The sequence below is a fragment of the Anolis sagrei genome, chromosome 12 (assembly GCF_037176765.1).
Source record: "Anolis sagrei isolate rAnoSag1 chromosome 12, rAnoSag1.mat, whole genome shotgun sequence".
In the NCBI taxonomy this organism is placed as follows: domain Eukaryota; kingdom Metazoa; phylum Chordata; class Lepidosauria; order Squamata; family Dactyloidae; genus Anolis; species Anolis sagrei.
The window spans coordinates 26,825-43,086 of NC_090032.1; the positions used below are offsets into that span (position 1 = coordinate 26,825).

General features: G+C 44.4%; 1 protein-coding gene across 5 annotated transcripts in view; it reads left to right on the top strand.

The window, feature by feature from the left end:
• LOC132763267 (aldehyde dehydrogenase family 3 member A2-like) overlaps nucleotides 1-16,262 on the top strand; it is a 31,587-nt gene that overhangs the window by 14,839 nt on the left and 486 nt on the right. For 4 of the 5 annotated variants that reach the window (XM_067472259.1, XM_067472260.1, XM_067472261.1 and 1 more), the window contains exons 2-12: nucleotides 2,123-2,204; nucleotides 4,144-4,311; nucleotides 6,100-6,331; nucleotides 7,295-7,380; nucleotides 8,326-8,534; nucleotides 11,502-11,619; nucleotides 11,923-12,064; nucleotides 12,762-12,928; nucleotides 13,042-13,141; nucleotides 14,462-14,697; nucleotides 14,926-15,064. In XM_067472259.1, the coding sequence (XP_067328360.1) occupies nucleotides 4,150-4,311; nucleotides 6,100-6,331; nucleotides 7,295-7,380; nucleotides 8,326-8,534; nucleotides 11,502-11,619; nucleotides 11,923-12,064; nucleotides 12,762-12,928; nucleotides 13,042-13,141; nucleotides 14,462-14,697; nucleotides 14,926-15,006 (1,533 nt within the window). In that variant the 5' untranslated portion in view covers nucleotides 2,123-2,204; nucleotides 4,144-4,149 and the 3' untranslated portion in view covers nucleotides 15,007-15,064. The remainder of the gene's footprint in view (nucleotides 1-2,122; nucleotides 2,205-4,143; nucleotides 4,312-6,099; nucleotides 6,332-7,294; nucleotides 7,381-8,325; nucleotides 8,535-11,501; nucleotides 11,620-11,922; nucleotides 12,065-12,761; nucleotides 12,929-13,041; nucleotides 13,142-14,461; nucleotides 14,698-14,925; nucleotides 15,065-16,262) is intronic. The other variant, XM_067472263.1, reaches the window with a different exon arrangement.

Sequence of the window (16,262 nt, forward strand, 5' to 3'; positions counted from 1 at the left end):
GTACTGCTTGTGGGTATATTATCCATCCCAGAAGTGGTAGTGGACTCCCTGCGGGTATATTATCCATCCCGGAGGAAGTAGTGGACTCCTTGTTGGTATATTCTCCATCCTGGAAGTGGTAGGGGACTCCTTGTTGGTATATTATCTATCTCAGAAGTGGCAGGGTACTGCTTGTGGGTATATTATCTGTTCTCTTGTTGGTATATTATCCATCCCGGAAGTGGTAGTGGACTCCTTGCAGGTATATTATCCATCCGGGAGGCAGTAGGGGACCTCTTGTGGGTATATTATCCATCTCAGAAGTGGTAGTGGACTCCTTGCGGGTATATTATCCTTTCCGGAAGTGGTAGGGTACTGCTTGTGGGTATATTATCCATCCCAGAAGTGGTAGTGGACTCCCTGCGGGTATATTATCCATCCCGGAGGAAGTAGTGGACTCCTTGTTGGTATATTCTCCATCCTGGAAGTGGTAGGGGACTCCTTGTTGGTATATTATCTATCTCAGAAGTGGCAGGGTACTGCTTGTGGGTATATTATCTGTTCTCTTGTTGGTATATTATCCATCCCGGAAGTGGTAGTGGACTCCTAGCGGGTATATTATCCACCCCGGAGGCAGTAGGGGACCTCTTGTGGGTATATTATCTATCACCGAAGTGGTAGTGGATTCCTTGTTGGTATATTATCCATCTCAGAAGTGGTAGGGTACTGCTTGTGGGTATATTATCTATTCTCTTGTTGGTATATTATCCATCCCAGAAGTGGTAGTGGACTCCTTGCAGGTATATTATCCATCCGGGAGGCAGTAGGGGACCTCTTGTGGGTATATTATCCATCTCAGAAGTGGTAGTGGACTCCTTGCGGGTATATTATCCTTTCCGGAAGTGGTAGGGTACTGCTTGTGGGTATATTATCCATCCCAGAAGTGGTAGTGGACTCCTTGCGGGTATATTATCCATCCCGGAAGTGGTAGGGGACTCCTTGTGTGTATATTATCCATCCCGGAAATGGTAGGGGACTCCTTGTGTGTATATTATCCATCCCGGAAGTGGTAGGGGACTCCTTGTGTATATATTATCCATCCCGGAAGTGGTAGGGGACTCCTTGTGTGTATATTATCCATCCCGGAAATGGTAGGGGACTCCTTGTGTGTATATTATCCATCCCGGAAGTGGTAGGGGACTCCTTGTGTATATATTATCCATCCCGGAAGTGGTAGGGGACTCCTTGTGGGTATATTATCCATCCCTGAAGTGGTAGGGGACTCCTTGTGTGTATATTATCCATCCCGGAAGTGGTAGGGGACTCCTTGTGGGTATATTATCCATCCCGGAAGTGGTAGAGGACTCCTTGTGTGTATATTATCTATCCTGGAAGTGGTAGGGGACTCATTTTGGGTATATTATCCATCCCGGAAGTGGTAGGGGTATATTATCTATTCTCTTGTTGGTACATTATCCATCCCGGAAGGGGTAGTGGACTCCTTGTGGGTATATTCACCATCCCAGAGGCAGTAGGGGATGTCTTGTTGGTGTATTATCCATCCCAGAAGTGGTAGGGTACTGCTTGTGGGTATATTATCTATCCTGGAAGTGGTAGAGGACTCCTTGCAGGTATATTACCCATCCCAGAGGCAGTAGGGGACCTCTTGTTGGTATATTATCCATCCCGGAAATGGTAGGGGACTCCTTGTTGGTATATTATCTATCTCGGAAGTGGTAGGGGACTCCTTGTGGGTATATTATCCATCCCGGAAGTGGTAGGGGACTCCTTGTGTGTATATTATCCATCCCGGAAGTGGTAGGGGACTCCTTGTGGGTATATTATCCATCCCGGAAGTGGCAGGGGTATATTATCTATTCTCTTGTTGGTATATTATCCATCCCGGAAGGGGTAGTGGACTCCTTGTGGGTATATTCTCCATCCCAGAGGCAGTAGGGGACCTCTTGTTGGTATATTATCCATCCCGGAAATGGTAGGGGACTCCTTGTTGGTATATTCTCCATCCCGGAAGTGGTAGGGGACGGCTTTAAACTATATTAAGTATCCTGGAGGAAGAAGGAGGGGAAATGAGTATTGCTGCTGGGGATTGTAGTTAAGTCCCCTCTGTGGTTTCTTTTTCCAGGTCTAGAGCTGAATCCAGCTGATCCCGGACGCCGAAAGAGTTGTGCCGTGTTTTGCCGCATCCTCCCTCCAATCCATTGCAGGTATCCGGTCCCTTTTGAGCTATTTCTTTGAGAATAAATCCAGTTCGACACAACTTCCATGAACCCCTAACATGGTATCAAACCGCATCAGGTCGGCAGTGTAGGCAGGCAGCCTTAGGATGCTGGAAAACCCCAAAAGGGCCAAAGTGGGCGAAGTGGTGTCGGGTCTCAACGGGGAAACGGAGCCAACGGGGGAATGAATGTTGCAACTCGACAACATCTGGGGACTTGCATAATTTCCACTCGGATTAAAGCCGGGAATCTTTTGGCAGCGTCGCCCCGTGTTTTGGAGCAGAGTTTCCAACTCGTCTTGTGCCAAGTGATCCGTCAAGCGCTCCGCCAGATCGAATGTGGCAGCGGCCGCAGAACAAAGATAATAAACAGGTTGAGGCCCTCGCCCCCTTCGCACGCACAAAGAGCAACACGTGAGCCCCGTGTTTGTGGAAACGTGTCCGCTTCAGGGTTGCTTTTCACGTGGGCTTCGCAACACGGGACACGCGCCTTCTGCCTTTGTTATGTAGCACACAATGTATACGCTTATACATATTGATATATAAAATCTATACTTGCATATATTATCAGTGTTATTATATTAGTGTTCCTCTTCGTGGAGTCTGTGAAAGATGCACATAATGGGTTCTAGATTCTGCCCATGCGCAGCCGTTTGGAACCTTCTAGAATCTTGTAAAAGAATCATTTTGGCGGAGGCCCCGCCCACTCTCCCCAATACTATAAATGCCCAAGGCGGGGGCTGCGTTGATTTAATTAATATATATATATTATAATATTAGTGTTGATATACTATAACAATAACATGAAATCCACAAGAAGCATGTGGACAATTTCAATAGAAAGGAGGAAGCCATGAAAATGAACAAAGTCTGGCTACCAGTATTAAAAAAAACTCTAAAATTACAACAGCACAACAACAGAGAGGAAACAATTGGGGACATCTAATCACCTCTCAACAAAAGATTGCCCCAGGCACTGCCAGGCCATCAAATGCTAATCAAGGGGGTCAGTTGAAACATTCACCCCTAGCTCCAGCAGACAAGAGTCCTTTGTCCCACCCTGGTCATTATTCCACAGATATATAAACCCTTTTTCCTAGTTCCAAGAGACCTCACTACCTCTGAGGATGCTTGCCATAGATGCAGGCGAAACGTCAGGAGAAAATGCCTCTAGAGCAGGGGTCCTCAAACTTTTCAAACGGAGGGCCAGGTCACAGTCCCTCAAACTGTTGGAGGGCCGCATTATCATTAGAAAAAAAACCCCACGAATAAATTCCTATGAACACTGCACATGTCTTATTTGTAGTGCAAAAACCATTTTAAAACAATACAATAATTAAAATAAAAAATAATTTTAACAAATATAGACTTATTAGTATTTCAGTGAGTAGTGTGGGCCTGCTTTTGGATGATAAGATAAGATTGTTGTTGTTGTTGTGTGCTTTCAAGTCGTTTCAGACTTAGGTTGACCCTGAGCGAGGGCCGGGTGAATGACCTTGGAGGGCCCCCGTGTCCGGCCCCCGGGCCTTAGTTTGAGGACCCCTGCTCTAGAACGTGGCCATATAGCCCAAAAAAAAAAAACCTTCAACAACCCAATAACATGATTAATTTGCTATCAATATTAATATAATATTGATAGCAAATTAGCCATGTTATTGTTATTCTTAATTTCATCATAGGTCACTTTCTTATTAATTAAAAGGCTAATTTTAAATATATCTATCTATGAAACCTGGGTCCCTTCATGTGTTCCCAGCCCCGTTCTTGACAAGAGCCGTGAGAACCGTGCCCTGGGGGAACCGGTTCTCCCTCCCTCCTTTCACACTGCGGGGATTAAGGGAGGGCCGGGCAAAGTCGCCTGATCTGTTACTGCCACTGCACCTACTTCGGGCCTCCTGCTTCATCGCCTTCCTTCCTTTCCTTGGCAGGTCGAGATGGAGAAGATCAAGACGGCCGTGGAGCGGGCCCGTGCGGCCTTCGAGACGGGCAAGACGCGCCCCTTGGCCTTCCGCATCCAGCAGCTCAAGGCTCTGCGGCGCATGGTCGAGGAGCGCCAGGCCGACATCTCTGCCGCCCTCAAGGCCGACCTCAACAAGGTGGGACACGGACACGGACCCTTGGCCTCGGGAGGGACACACGCGGCGGAGGGGGCTCGCCTGCTCTGTCTCCCACCTCCCTTCCTTCCTTCCTTCCTTCCTTCCCTCCCTCCCTCCCTCCCTCCTTCCTTCCTTCCTTCCTTCCTTCCTTCCTTCCTTCCTTCCTTCCTTCCTTTCTTCCCTCCCTCCCTCCTTCCTTCCTTCCTTCCTTCCTTCCCTCCTTCCCTCCCTCCCTCCCTCTGTTTCCCACCTTCCTTCCTTCCTTCCTTCTTTCCTTCTTCTCTTCCTTCCCTCTCTGTTTCCCACCTTCCTTTCCTCTCTCCCTCCCTCCCTTCTATTCTTTCCTACCCTTTCTATCTCCCTTTCTTCTTCCCCCCTCTGTTTCTTAGAATCCTAGAATCCAAGAGTTGGAAGAGACCTCCTGGGCCATCATCCAGTCCAACCCCCTTCTGCCAAGAAGCAGGAATATTGCATTCAAATCACCCCTGACAGATGGCCAGCCAGCCTCTGCTTAAAAGCTTCCAAAGAAGGAGCCTCCACCACACTCCCTCCGGGGCAGAGAGTTCCACTGCTGAACGGCTCTCACAGTCAGGAAGTTCTTCCTCATGTTCAGATGGAATCTCCTCTCTTGGAGTTTGAAGCCATTGTCCCATTGCGTCCTAGTCTCCAGGGAAGCAGAGAGGAAGCTCCCTCCCTCCTCCCTGTGGCTTCCTCTCACATATTTATTATACATGGCGATCAGGTCTCCTCTCAGCCTTCTCTTCTTCAGGCTAAACATGCCCAGCTCCTTAAGCACCCCTTAAGCACTTCCCTCTCTACTTTTCCCTTTCTTCTCTTCCTTTTCTCTCTTATTTCCTACTTTTCTCTTTCTTGCTTCCCCGTTTCCTCCTTTTCTTTCCCTCTGTCTTCTCTTTCTTCTCTCAATGTCTCATACTTTTCTCTTTCTTCTTTCCTTTTTCTATTTTCCTCCCTCTTTTTCTCCTGTTTCTCTTTTCTTTCCTTTCTCTCTATGTTTCATACTTGTCTCTCTCCCTTTCTTCTCTTTCTTCTGTGTTTCCTACTTTTCTCTTCCTTTCTTCCCTCTTTTCTACCTACCTGTCTCTCTCCTTTGTATTCTCATCTTATCTATTTCCTTCCTTTTCCTCTCCCTTTCTTCTCTTTCTTCCCTCTCGGTTTCCCACCATCCTTTCCTTTCCCTTCCTTAATTATTCCGTTTGCATCTTCGTTATCTCCTTCCTTCTTTCTTCTCTCCCTTCTTCCTTCCCTCCCTCCCTGTTTCCTGTAGTTCTTCTCTTCCCCATATTTCCTATCTACCTGCCTTTCTCCCTTCTTTTCCTTCCCTCTTGGTTTCCCACTTTCCTTTCCTTTCTTTTCCTTCCTTTGCTATTTCCTTCCTTCTTTCTTCTCTTCCCTCTCTGTTTTCTGTATTTTTTCTCCTTTTCATCTCTCTCAATTTTCCACCTTCCTTTCCTTTCCTTTCCCTTCCTTACTTCCTTTTCTTCCTTCTCTGTTTCCTTCCTTCCTTTCTTCTTTTCCTTCCCTCTCGGTTTCCCGCCATCCTTTCCCTTCCTTCCTTCTTTCTTCTTCTTTCCTTCCTTCCTTCCTTCCTTCCTTCCTTCCTTCCTTCCCTCTATGTTTCCTGTAGTCCTTTCTCCTCTTCTCCTCTCCCTTCCCCCTCTTTCCTCTCTGCCTTCCTTTCTCCCTTCCTCTCCTCCCTCTCCCCCCCCCCACTTCCTCCCGTGGACCCCCGGCTGAGCCCCCCCTCCCTGGCTTCCCTCCCCCCGGCAGAGCTCGTTCAACGCCTTCAGCTTTGAGATCATGCACGCCTTCACCGAGATCGACGAGATGGTGGAGAAGCTTCCGGAGTGGGCGGCCCCCGAGCGGGTGGGGAAGACCATCCTGACGCTGACCGACGAGACCTACATCCACCGGGAGCCCCTCGGCGTCGTCCTCGTCATCGGCACCTGGAACTACCCCTTCGCCCTCGTCTGCCAGCCCCTCATCGGGGCCATCGCCGCAGGTCAGGGCCGCCGGAGACGCGGGGCGCACATCCTGATATAATAATAATAATAATAATAATAATAATAATAATAGTAACCCAAGTTGTGCCAGTCCGCTTTCGTACAATGTTATTTCTAGCCCCCACTTTTGATAGCCAAGCAGTGGTTCTTGTAGGTCAGAGCATGGTCCAGGGTCACTCCTAGGTATGTGGGTGTGCTGCAAGGCTCCCGTGGGATGCCTTCCTTCCTTCCTTCCCTTGTAATAATCCTCAGAGCTTGAGACGCTGGTCTGTTCTTAAGATGAAAAGCATGCGTCTGCTGGTTTTCCGTGCAATAGGCAGCAAGAGCACCTAGAGCTTTGGAGAGCTTCTGTTCAACCATCTCAAAGCTCCCTGGTTAAGCGGTGATGGCACGATCATCAGCATAGATGAAGCTCTCTGTCCCTTCTGGCAGTGGCTGGTCATTTGTGTAGATGTTGACCATGGATGGAGCCAGCACGCTCCCCTGAGGCAGGCCGTTCTTCTGTCTTCGCCACCTGCTTCTCTGGCCCTGGAACTCAACAAAGAAGCTCCTGTTCGGTAGCTGATTCAACAAAAAAGCTCCTGATCTGTAGCTGATTTCCTTGAGTGGTGGTGGCACAATCGTCAGCATAGATGAAACTCTCTGTCCCTCATCGCTGGTCATTTGTGTAGATGTTGAGCATGGATGGGGCAAGCACGCTCCCCTGAGGCAGGCCGTTCTTCTGTGTCCGCCATCTGCTTCTCTGGTCCTGGAACTCAACAAAAAAGCTCCTGTTTGGTAGCAGGTTTCCTATGAGGAGGGTGAGGTGGTCGTCCTTTGTGATACTACACATTTTTCTCAGGAGGAGGCGATGATTGACAGTGTCATAAGCTGATAATAGGTCTACGAAGATGCCCCCTTGAATAGTGAATAGTGGTAATAATTTTTGGCTTTTCCCGCCACCACGTGCTTGTGTCTTGCAGGGAACGCTGTGGTGATTAAGCCATCGGAGGTCAGCGAAAACACGGCCAAGCTCTTCGAGGAGATCATCCCCCAATACCTGGACAAGGTAACGATAATAATATGATGATAATAATAATAATAATAATAATAATAATAATATATAATAATGTGATAATAATAGGATAATAATATAATAATCTAATGATAATATCATGATAATATAATAAGACTATGATGATAATAATATAATTATATGATAATAATGATTATAATACAATAATATGATATGATAATGTGGTGATAGTGAAACAATGATTATGATGATATGATAATAATATAAGAATATGATGTGATAATAATAATAATAATAATAATAATATATGATCTATATAAATACAAATGTAATGTTTGTTTGTGGGATTAACGTAACTCAAAAACCACTGGAAGAATTGACACCAAATTTGGACACAAGACACCTCTCAGGCCAGTGAGTGACCATCACTCATAAAAACACTGAAAAATGCAGCAGAAAAGACTTTAAAAGCCAAAAAACAAAAAATACATTACAACGCATGTGCCTAACCACATAAATACATAAATATACACGCACAAGACACATATACACAGACTGGGCCACAGCAAGGCGTGGCAGAGGATGGCTAGTAATGATATAAGAATATGATGATGATAATGTAACCTAACCTCATTATAATTATGATAATAATATGAATATAATAAGACTAGTAATATGATGATGATATGAGAATAATCATGATTATAATATAATAATATAATATGATAATAATCTGATGATAATAATAATACAATATTATAATGACATAAGAATACGATGATAATAATGATGATGATTATACTATAATAATGATAATATGATCATATTAATATGATGATGATGATGATAATAATAATAATAATAAGAAGAAGAAGAAGAAGAAGCTAATAGACTAATAATAATGACGATGATGATGATGATGATGATGATGATGCGGATGCCCATAATAGAGTGGGGGCCTGCGTGCGCTTGTTGCAGGACCTGTTCCCGGTGGTGAACGGCGGTGTGGCGGAGACGACGGAGCTGCTGAAGCAGCGCTTTGACCACATCATGTACACGGGGAGCAGCATGGTGGGCAAGATCATCATGGAGGCGGCCGCCAAGCACCTCACCCCCGTCACCCTCGAGCTGGGCGGGAAGAGCCCCTGCTACGTCGACAACGACTGCGACCTCGACGTCGCCTGCCGGTGAGACCCTCCCGCCCGCCCTCCCTCTGCCCACGGGGTCCCCCCCACCAGAATGGGTCCCTCCAGGTCAAGGCTCACCTTGGTTGCCGCAATGGGTTAAACCCTTGTGTTGCTGCTGAACTACTGACCAGAAGGTTGGCAGTCCAAAGCCATGGGTCGGGGTGAGTTCCCACTGTTAGCCCCAGCTCTTGCCAACCTAGCAGTTCCACAACATGCAAATGTGAGTAGATGAATAGGTAAATGTAGTCATGATCACTCACTCGTGCCATGCGACTATCAGCCCTTGGCTCAAAAGGAGGACAGGATACTGCAAGGAGGGGACTCAGACTGAGTGACCACATACACAGATCGGCAAATATATTATTATTATACTTTTATAATTACATTGTTCTTATATATATATTTTTATTATTTTATTATACTAATATATTTAAAATATTGTTTTATTATATATTTATTTTTATTATACTATATTGCTTCATTATTATATTATTATATATTGTAATATTAATATTTAATTATATTGTAATTATATTTTAGGTATTTTTTACATTTTATATTTTATTATTATTATATATTATAATACAGGGTTAGTCAAAATGCATAGGACAAACATACATACAATTGTATGTATGTTTGGCCTATGCATTTTGACTAACCCTGTATTATTACATATATGTGTGTTATGATTTATTAGAATATTATTTTATTATATTTTTATTATTATAAAGCAGTGATGGGCAACCTTTTGAGCTTGGTGTGTCAAAATTTGCCAAAAACCTGAGCATAACTTGGGTGGGGTGTCAACTTTGAGAAAAAAAACCTCATAATTTTGCAATATTTGTAGTTTAAATAAGAAAAATGTATATTCCATGCTGAGTTATGGAGTGAACAATGCTCGAACGTGCAGATTTTAAATTTGTAGAGCCTTTTACAACTTTAAGAATGGAATTAGATTGGCTCTTATAAGGTGTATTTCTCTGTATGCGGCCGCATGTGGCTGCGTGTCATCAAAATAGCCACGCGTGTCAGTGCTGACACGCGTGTCATAGGTTCACCATCACGGCCTAAAGGGAGGACAGGATTGTTGGAATCACAGACACCTTAAAAGTGGCTTCAAAACAGAGTTTATTAAAACAAGAGAAAAAGGACACAGAGGTATTTAAATGCAGTGCCACTGGTCAAAACTCAAGAAACAACCAGTCCTGGTTCAAAAAAGGTTAACAGGAATATAATCCAGATTAGTTGGATAAAAGAAACAAATCTAACAAAGCGTTCTGAGGCAAAAGGCACAGGACACAACTGGTTAACAAGAGGAGGAGCCGCAGGAAGAGAAGCGTCGTCAGCCGAAGTCCAGGGCTGAAGCGGGAGAAATCCAAAACAGCGCAGCTCCAGAGTCCGCAGAAGCAGCGTCTTTAGCCAAGCCGGTCCAGGTCCAGGAAGGGAGAAGTCCACATTCACGAGAAGCCAATCCGGGTCAATAACACGCAAACGATCAGGAGGCCCAAACTGCAGATCCCAAATCAACGTCGAACACGAAACTGACAGCAGCAAAACACAAACGCTCACCAACACCTTGCCTTCTGCAAGGATCCATCACCCCTGAACTCATTTTTATTTACAACTCATCATCAGAAGATGCATTGACCACCACCTCATCGTTATCCCCCACAGCTGTTCCCAGCTCTTCACGTGACACACCACCCCCCCCTTGTCTTTCCCTCCATCTCCTGTCAAGACTTCGGTCCCCCCAAGACACAGTTGGATCCCCTGATTGCCAGTCTTCACTCCCAGAGAACCCCACAAAGGCATCACTAGTTGTTGGCTCCTCACTTCTCTTTTCTTAGTCCAATCCACGGTGTCTCCTTCTTCTCCTTCACTCATTGACCCATCATCCCCAGAGAATCCCTCAAACAACTCCTCATCTGTAGGCGCTGTAAGTATGTCCCGGATCCTCTTCCTCTGCTGCTCTTCATCAGATTCCTGCTCCCGAGTAACCCCTTTTCTCCTTCTGGCACCCATACTACTGTTTGTAACGTGACTCACAGGCTCTACTACAACAAGGATACTGCAAGGACATATGAGAGAGCAAGCACGGGGCCTCTTGGGTGATTTATGGTATGGTAGCAAGGCCTGTATTAAAGGCATTGAAGGTTTGCCTCTGTGTGTGTGTTGTCACCACTTCATTGGATGTGTTGCAATAGCAGATTCCCAGATTAGTTTAGTGTTTACACCTTATTTTATTTTTCTGGTTATTTAATATTTAATGTTTATTTTACTTAAGTGATATTTGTCTTGACTGTTCTAATGTAGCACAAATCCTATGTAAAATCATACGACGTATTTTTGACATTAATATTGAAATCTGAAATGTGTACAGAAAGTTTCTCAGTCCACACACTGGTTAGCGACTCAACAAGCTTCCCGGTCTGGATCAATAGCAAAACCTCTGGCAACACCTCAGCTCTGTTGGGTCAAGGACTGTGCCCATAACCGATTGTCAGAGATTTGGGGGATGCGCAGCGGAAGAGGTTGTTAGATCAACAGACACAGTACTCCAAAAACCAGGACTCTGCAGTCTTATAGTTGCAAAAGAACACAAAGTTTACTAAGTACATCTATACACGTCTATTCACAGCGGGCTATAATCAGGAACTACAAAGCACAACTGTCTCTGAACATCTGCTTATCGGACTTCTGGCTGAAACCGGATCCTCCCTCCTCTTCCCAGCCAGAGAACACGTTACCTCATTTATGTCAAGGTTACATTTTCTCTGCCTCTCACCGTATTTCTAATACACAATTGAACATAATAGAATCCATCTTGAAATACATCTTAATCCATTTTAAATTACATAAAAACACATTGAAAAACACACATGCATAACTCAATAATTCTGACAATATAAACAAAGTGTAGTATTATGATGATGATTGATTCTGATTCGCTCCTTCCGTCCCTTCCAGGCGCATTGCGTGGGGCAAGTACACCAACTCGGGCCAGACCTGCATCGCCCCGGATTACATCCTCTGCCACCCGTCCATCCAAGGCCAGGTCGTGGAGAAGCTCAAGAAGGCCGTGAAGGTGAGGCCGGCGGAACTCCCCGCCTCAGGATATTGTCGCCTTCCAGATAGGACTTATTGAGTGTATAGATAAGAGAGTATCCCCTCACCCAAAGAAGAAGAAGAAGAAATAATAATAATAATAATAATTGTTCTTGATTAGCCCTTAGGCCATAATATCACAATATTCGATAAGACTTGACTACACTCTATACCAGTGTTTCTCAAGCTGGTGGTCGGGACCCCCGGGGGGTTGTGCGAAGGGGTTTCAGAGGGGTCAGTGAAGCCGTGGGGACGTTGTGTGGACTCTTTCCGTCCTTTGCAGGAGTTTTACGGGGACGACATCAAGAATTCCCCGGATTACGAGCGGATCATCACAAAGCGCCACCTGAAGCGCCTCATGAACCTCTTGGAAGGGCAGAAGGTCGCCTTCGGGGGCAAAGCGGACGAAAACGCACGCTTTTTGGGTAAGGGGGGGCTCCTTTGGGCACGCCTCGGGATGCGTGTTTGTCAGGCCTGTGCAATCAATGCTCATTACGATTTTGGGGGGAATTCTTGAATGTTTTACGTACAATGTTTTCCTTTTTAAAAAACCTCCTTGAATTTTGTAAACAATGTCCAAGGTCACCAGGGCATCCACCCCACCAAGTTTCAGAACGTTACGCCCATCCACTAATTTTTAGGGAACAATAATTTTATATTATTAGTAGTAGTAGCGGTAGTAATATTTATTATTGTAATTATAATATATTGTTATACATTTATATTATTCTTATATATTTTATTTTATATTTATCACTGTTATTATTAAATATTATTATATATTGTTATATTATATTACTTTTTAAATTTTATTATATATTTATTTTTATTGTACTATATTATATATTAATATTAATATTTAGTTATATTATAAGTATTATATTATTCTATTCTATTATAATTATATATTTCATATTATTATTTTATTATATTATTATTATAACATTATATTTTATATTTGTATTGTTATTATATAATATTTTATTGTATAATAAGGATATATATTTATACATATTATGATTTTTATTATACTATTATGATATACTTATTAGTATTTCCTGCGCGCCCCCCTTCCCCGTCCCCCCCTCCCGCCACTGACTTGCCCCCTTCTTCTGGCCCTAGAGCCCACCGTGCTGGTGGACGTGGACCCGTCTGCCAAAGTGATGCAGGAGGAGATCTTTGGGCCCATCCTGCCCATCGTCCCCATCCGCAGCCTGGACGAGGCCATCAAGTTCATCAACGCGCGTGAGAAGCCCTTGGCCCTCTACGCCTTCGCCAACGACAGCAAGGTAAGGACCCCGCAAAAGGGGGGCAGGTGGGGAGGGGGGGCTTCGAGGGGTCCGTGGCTGCAAGACACCCCCCCCCCCCACATACACACACACAACGCCTTTTCCGCCCCCAGAAAATCAAGCGCATGATTGCTGAGACGTCCAGCGGTGGAGTGACTGCCAACGACGTCTTGATGCACTTTGCCGTCCCCGGATTTCCCTTCGGAGGAGTCGGTAGGTTTCCTTGGGCCTCCCTTTTGGGGCGGAGGGGGCATTCGCACCCGGGTCTCTCACAAAGACAAGTATCAGAAGAATATGTAATTAATAATTATTATTATTATCACGGTTGCTATTCTTATATTTCTAGCATACCACGTTATTATTATTATTATAGTTGTTATATTTATTATCATTAAATTTATTCTTGTATTATATTTATTATGTTATGGAGCCCCTGATGGTGGCGCAGTGGGTTCAACCCCCCCTGTGCCGGCAGGACTGAAGACGGACAGGTCACAGGTTTGAATCCAGGGAGAGGCGGATGAGCTCCCTCTATCAGCTCCAGCTCCTCATGCAAAGGGGACATGAGAGAAGCCTCCCACAAGGATGATAAAAACATCTAATCATCCGGGCAGTGTCCCCTGGGCAACGTCTTTGCAGACGGCTAATTCTCTCACACTAGAAGTAACTTGCAGTTTCTCAGGTCGCTCCTGACATGACAAAAAAAATATATTATGTTACCATATTTATTATCATATTTATTATATATAATCATTAAAATATATTATTATTATATTTATCATGCTATATTGTTACTACTATATTCTCATATTTATCATCATTATATTTATTCTATTGTATTACATTTATCATAGTTCTTATTATATTTATTATATTTATGTATTTATTTATTACATTTCTAAGCTGCCCTTGTCTCCACAAAGGGACTCAGAGCGGGATATTATTATTATCATATTTATTATTATTATTATTATTATTATTATTATTATTATTATTATATTTCATATATATTTATTACATATTTATTACATTATTTTATTATGATATTATATTTATTGTATTAAAATTTATATTTATTATATTTATTATTATATTATATTAATTATTATATTTATTTGTTTATTTACGCTACTTCCTGCTTTTCTCTAACTCGAAATGCATTATCATTATATTTATTACTACATTTATTATTGTTGTTTTATTTATAATTATTTATAATATTTTATTATATTCTCGTTATTATTATTCTATTTATTATTATTATTCTACTATTATATTTATTGTTATATATTTAGTAGTATTATATTTTATTTATATACTTATTATTCTGTTTGTTATCTCTATTATTATTATTATTATTATTATTATTATTATTATTCTAGTTGTTATTCTATATATTACATTTCTAGGAGACCAATATTATTGTGGTATTTATTATGCTCAGTGTTGCCCTTCTTACGCTTCTAGCATTGCATATTCATATTGTGTGTGTGTGTGTGTGTCCCTGTGACCGCCCTCCTTCTCTGCCCGTAGGCAACAGTGGGATGGGGGCCTACCACGGTCACCACAGCTTCGAGGCGTTCTCCCACCGGCGGGCCTGCCTGATCCGCGGCCTGAAGATGGAGGCGGTCAACAGCCTGCGCTACCCGCCCGCCACCCAGAAGAAGGCCGACTGGAGCAAGTTCCTGCTCATGACCCACTTCAGCAAGCGCAAGGTCGGCCTGGCCGCCCTGGCCCTCCTCGGCATCCTGGTGGCCATCGTGGTCAAGGTGAGACCCCCCCCACCCCCCCCAAAGGCACCCTCCCCTCCTCCTCCTCTGTCTCCTCTGTCTCCTCCTTCTCTCTCTCCTCCTCCCGCCCTGTCCTTCCTCCTCTGCCTTTCAGCTTCTGGCTGTGCAGGCTAGGGAAGGGGCGCGTTGTGGGAGAGGGGTCCTGTGGTGGTCCGTCCAGGCCAGGGTCCCCTCGTGATGTGGATCCCTTGTGCGTTTTCTCCCCAGAACCACCAGCCTTTGCCCGATATTAAGACCTTCCTGGCCAACTCTGCCGCTCAGATCAAGGGGAAGCTTGGTGGGACTTGAGTGAGTGAGCGAGGGGACCCTCACGCACAGCCCGCTGGCCGGCCCTGGCAGGGAGGAGGTACGAGCCGGCCTTTTCCCTTCCCTCCTTCCTTCCTTCCTTCCTTCCTTTCTTCTTCCTTCCTTTCTTCTTCATTCCTTTCTTTCTTCCCTTCCTTCCTTATTCCTTCCTTCCTTCCTTCCTTCCCTCCTTCTTCCTTTCTTCCTTCCTTCCGTCCTTCCTACCTTTCCCTTCCTTCCTTCCTCCTTCCTTCTTCCTTCCTTCCTTCCTACTTCCTCCTTCCTCCTTCCTTCCTTCCTTCCTTCCTTCCTTCCTTCCTTCCTTCCTTCCTTCCTTCCTTCCTGTACTATACTAACTGATGCTGTTAATTTGCTCTGTTTCCATGATTTTTCCTATGTTTTAATACATTGTCACCCTCCTTACTAAACCCCTTATCCTTCAACCGGTTCACGTAGTGGTCCTTCCTCCCCCTCCCCCCCTCCAAAACGAGTCTGCTGTTATTGTTGTTGCTAGATATTATTGTTATGTTGTTTTTCGTTGCTTTCATGCTGTCTTAATTGTTTTTTGTTGTTTTGTTTTTTTAAATTGTATTCTGCCTGGGCTTGGGCCGCCCCGAGTCCCTTCGGGGAGGTGGGGGCAGGGGGAGAAAAATTAAGTTCTTCTTCTTCTTCTTCTTCTTCTTCCTCTTCTCCCCCTCCTCCTCCTCCTCCTCCTCCTCCTCCTCCCTTTCTTCTTCATTCCTTTCTTCTTCGTTCCTTTCTTCTTTCCTTCTTTCCTGTTCCTTCCTTCTTTCTTCCTTCCTTCCTCCCTTCTTACTTTCTCCTTTCCATCCTTCCTTCCTCCTTTCCATCCTCCCTTCCTTCTTTCTTTCTTTCCTCACTTCCTTCATTTCCTTCATTCTTTCCTTCCTTCCTTCCTTCTTTCCTCCTTTCTATCCATCCTTCTTTCTTCCCTCCCTCCCTTCATTTCCTTCCTTCGTTCGTTCTTTCTTTTCTTCCTTCCTTCCTTCCTTCCTTCTTTACTTCCTTTCTCCTTTCCATCCTTCCCTTCTTCCTTCCTTCTTTCCTCCCTTCATTTCCTTCCTTCTTTCTGAGAGAGGACCATAGAGTCATGTTGGAGGACCTAGGCAATGCCTAGAGGGGTCTTATTTGGCAGGCCCACACTTGGGCGGCGGGGGGGGGGGGGTTATCCCCTGTATTGAGAATAGTGATGCTGACACTCATCCGTCTCTCTCTCGTTCTCTCGTTCTCTCGTTCCA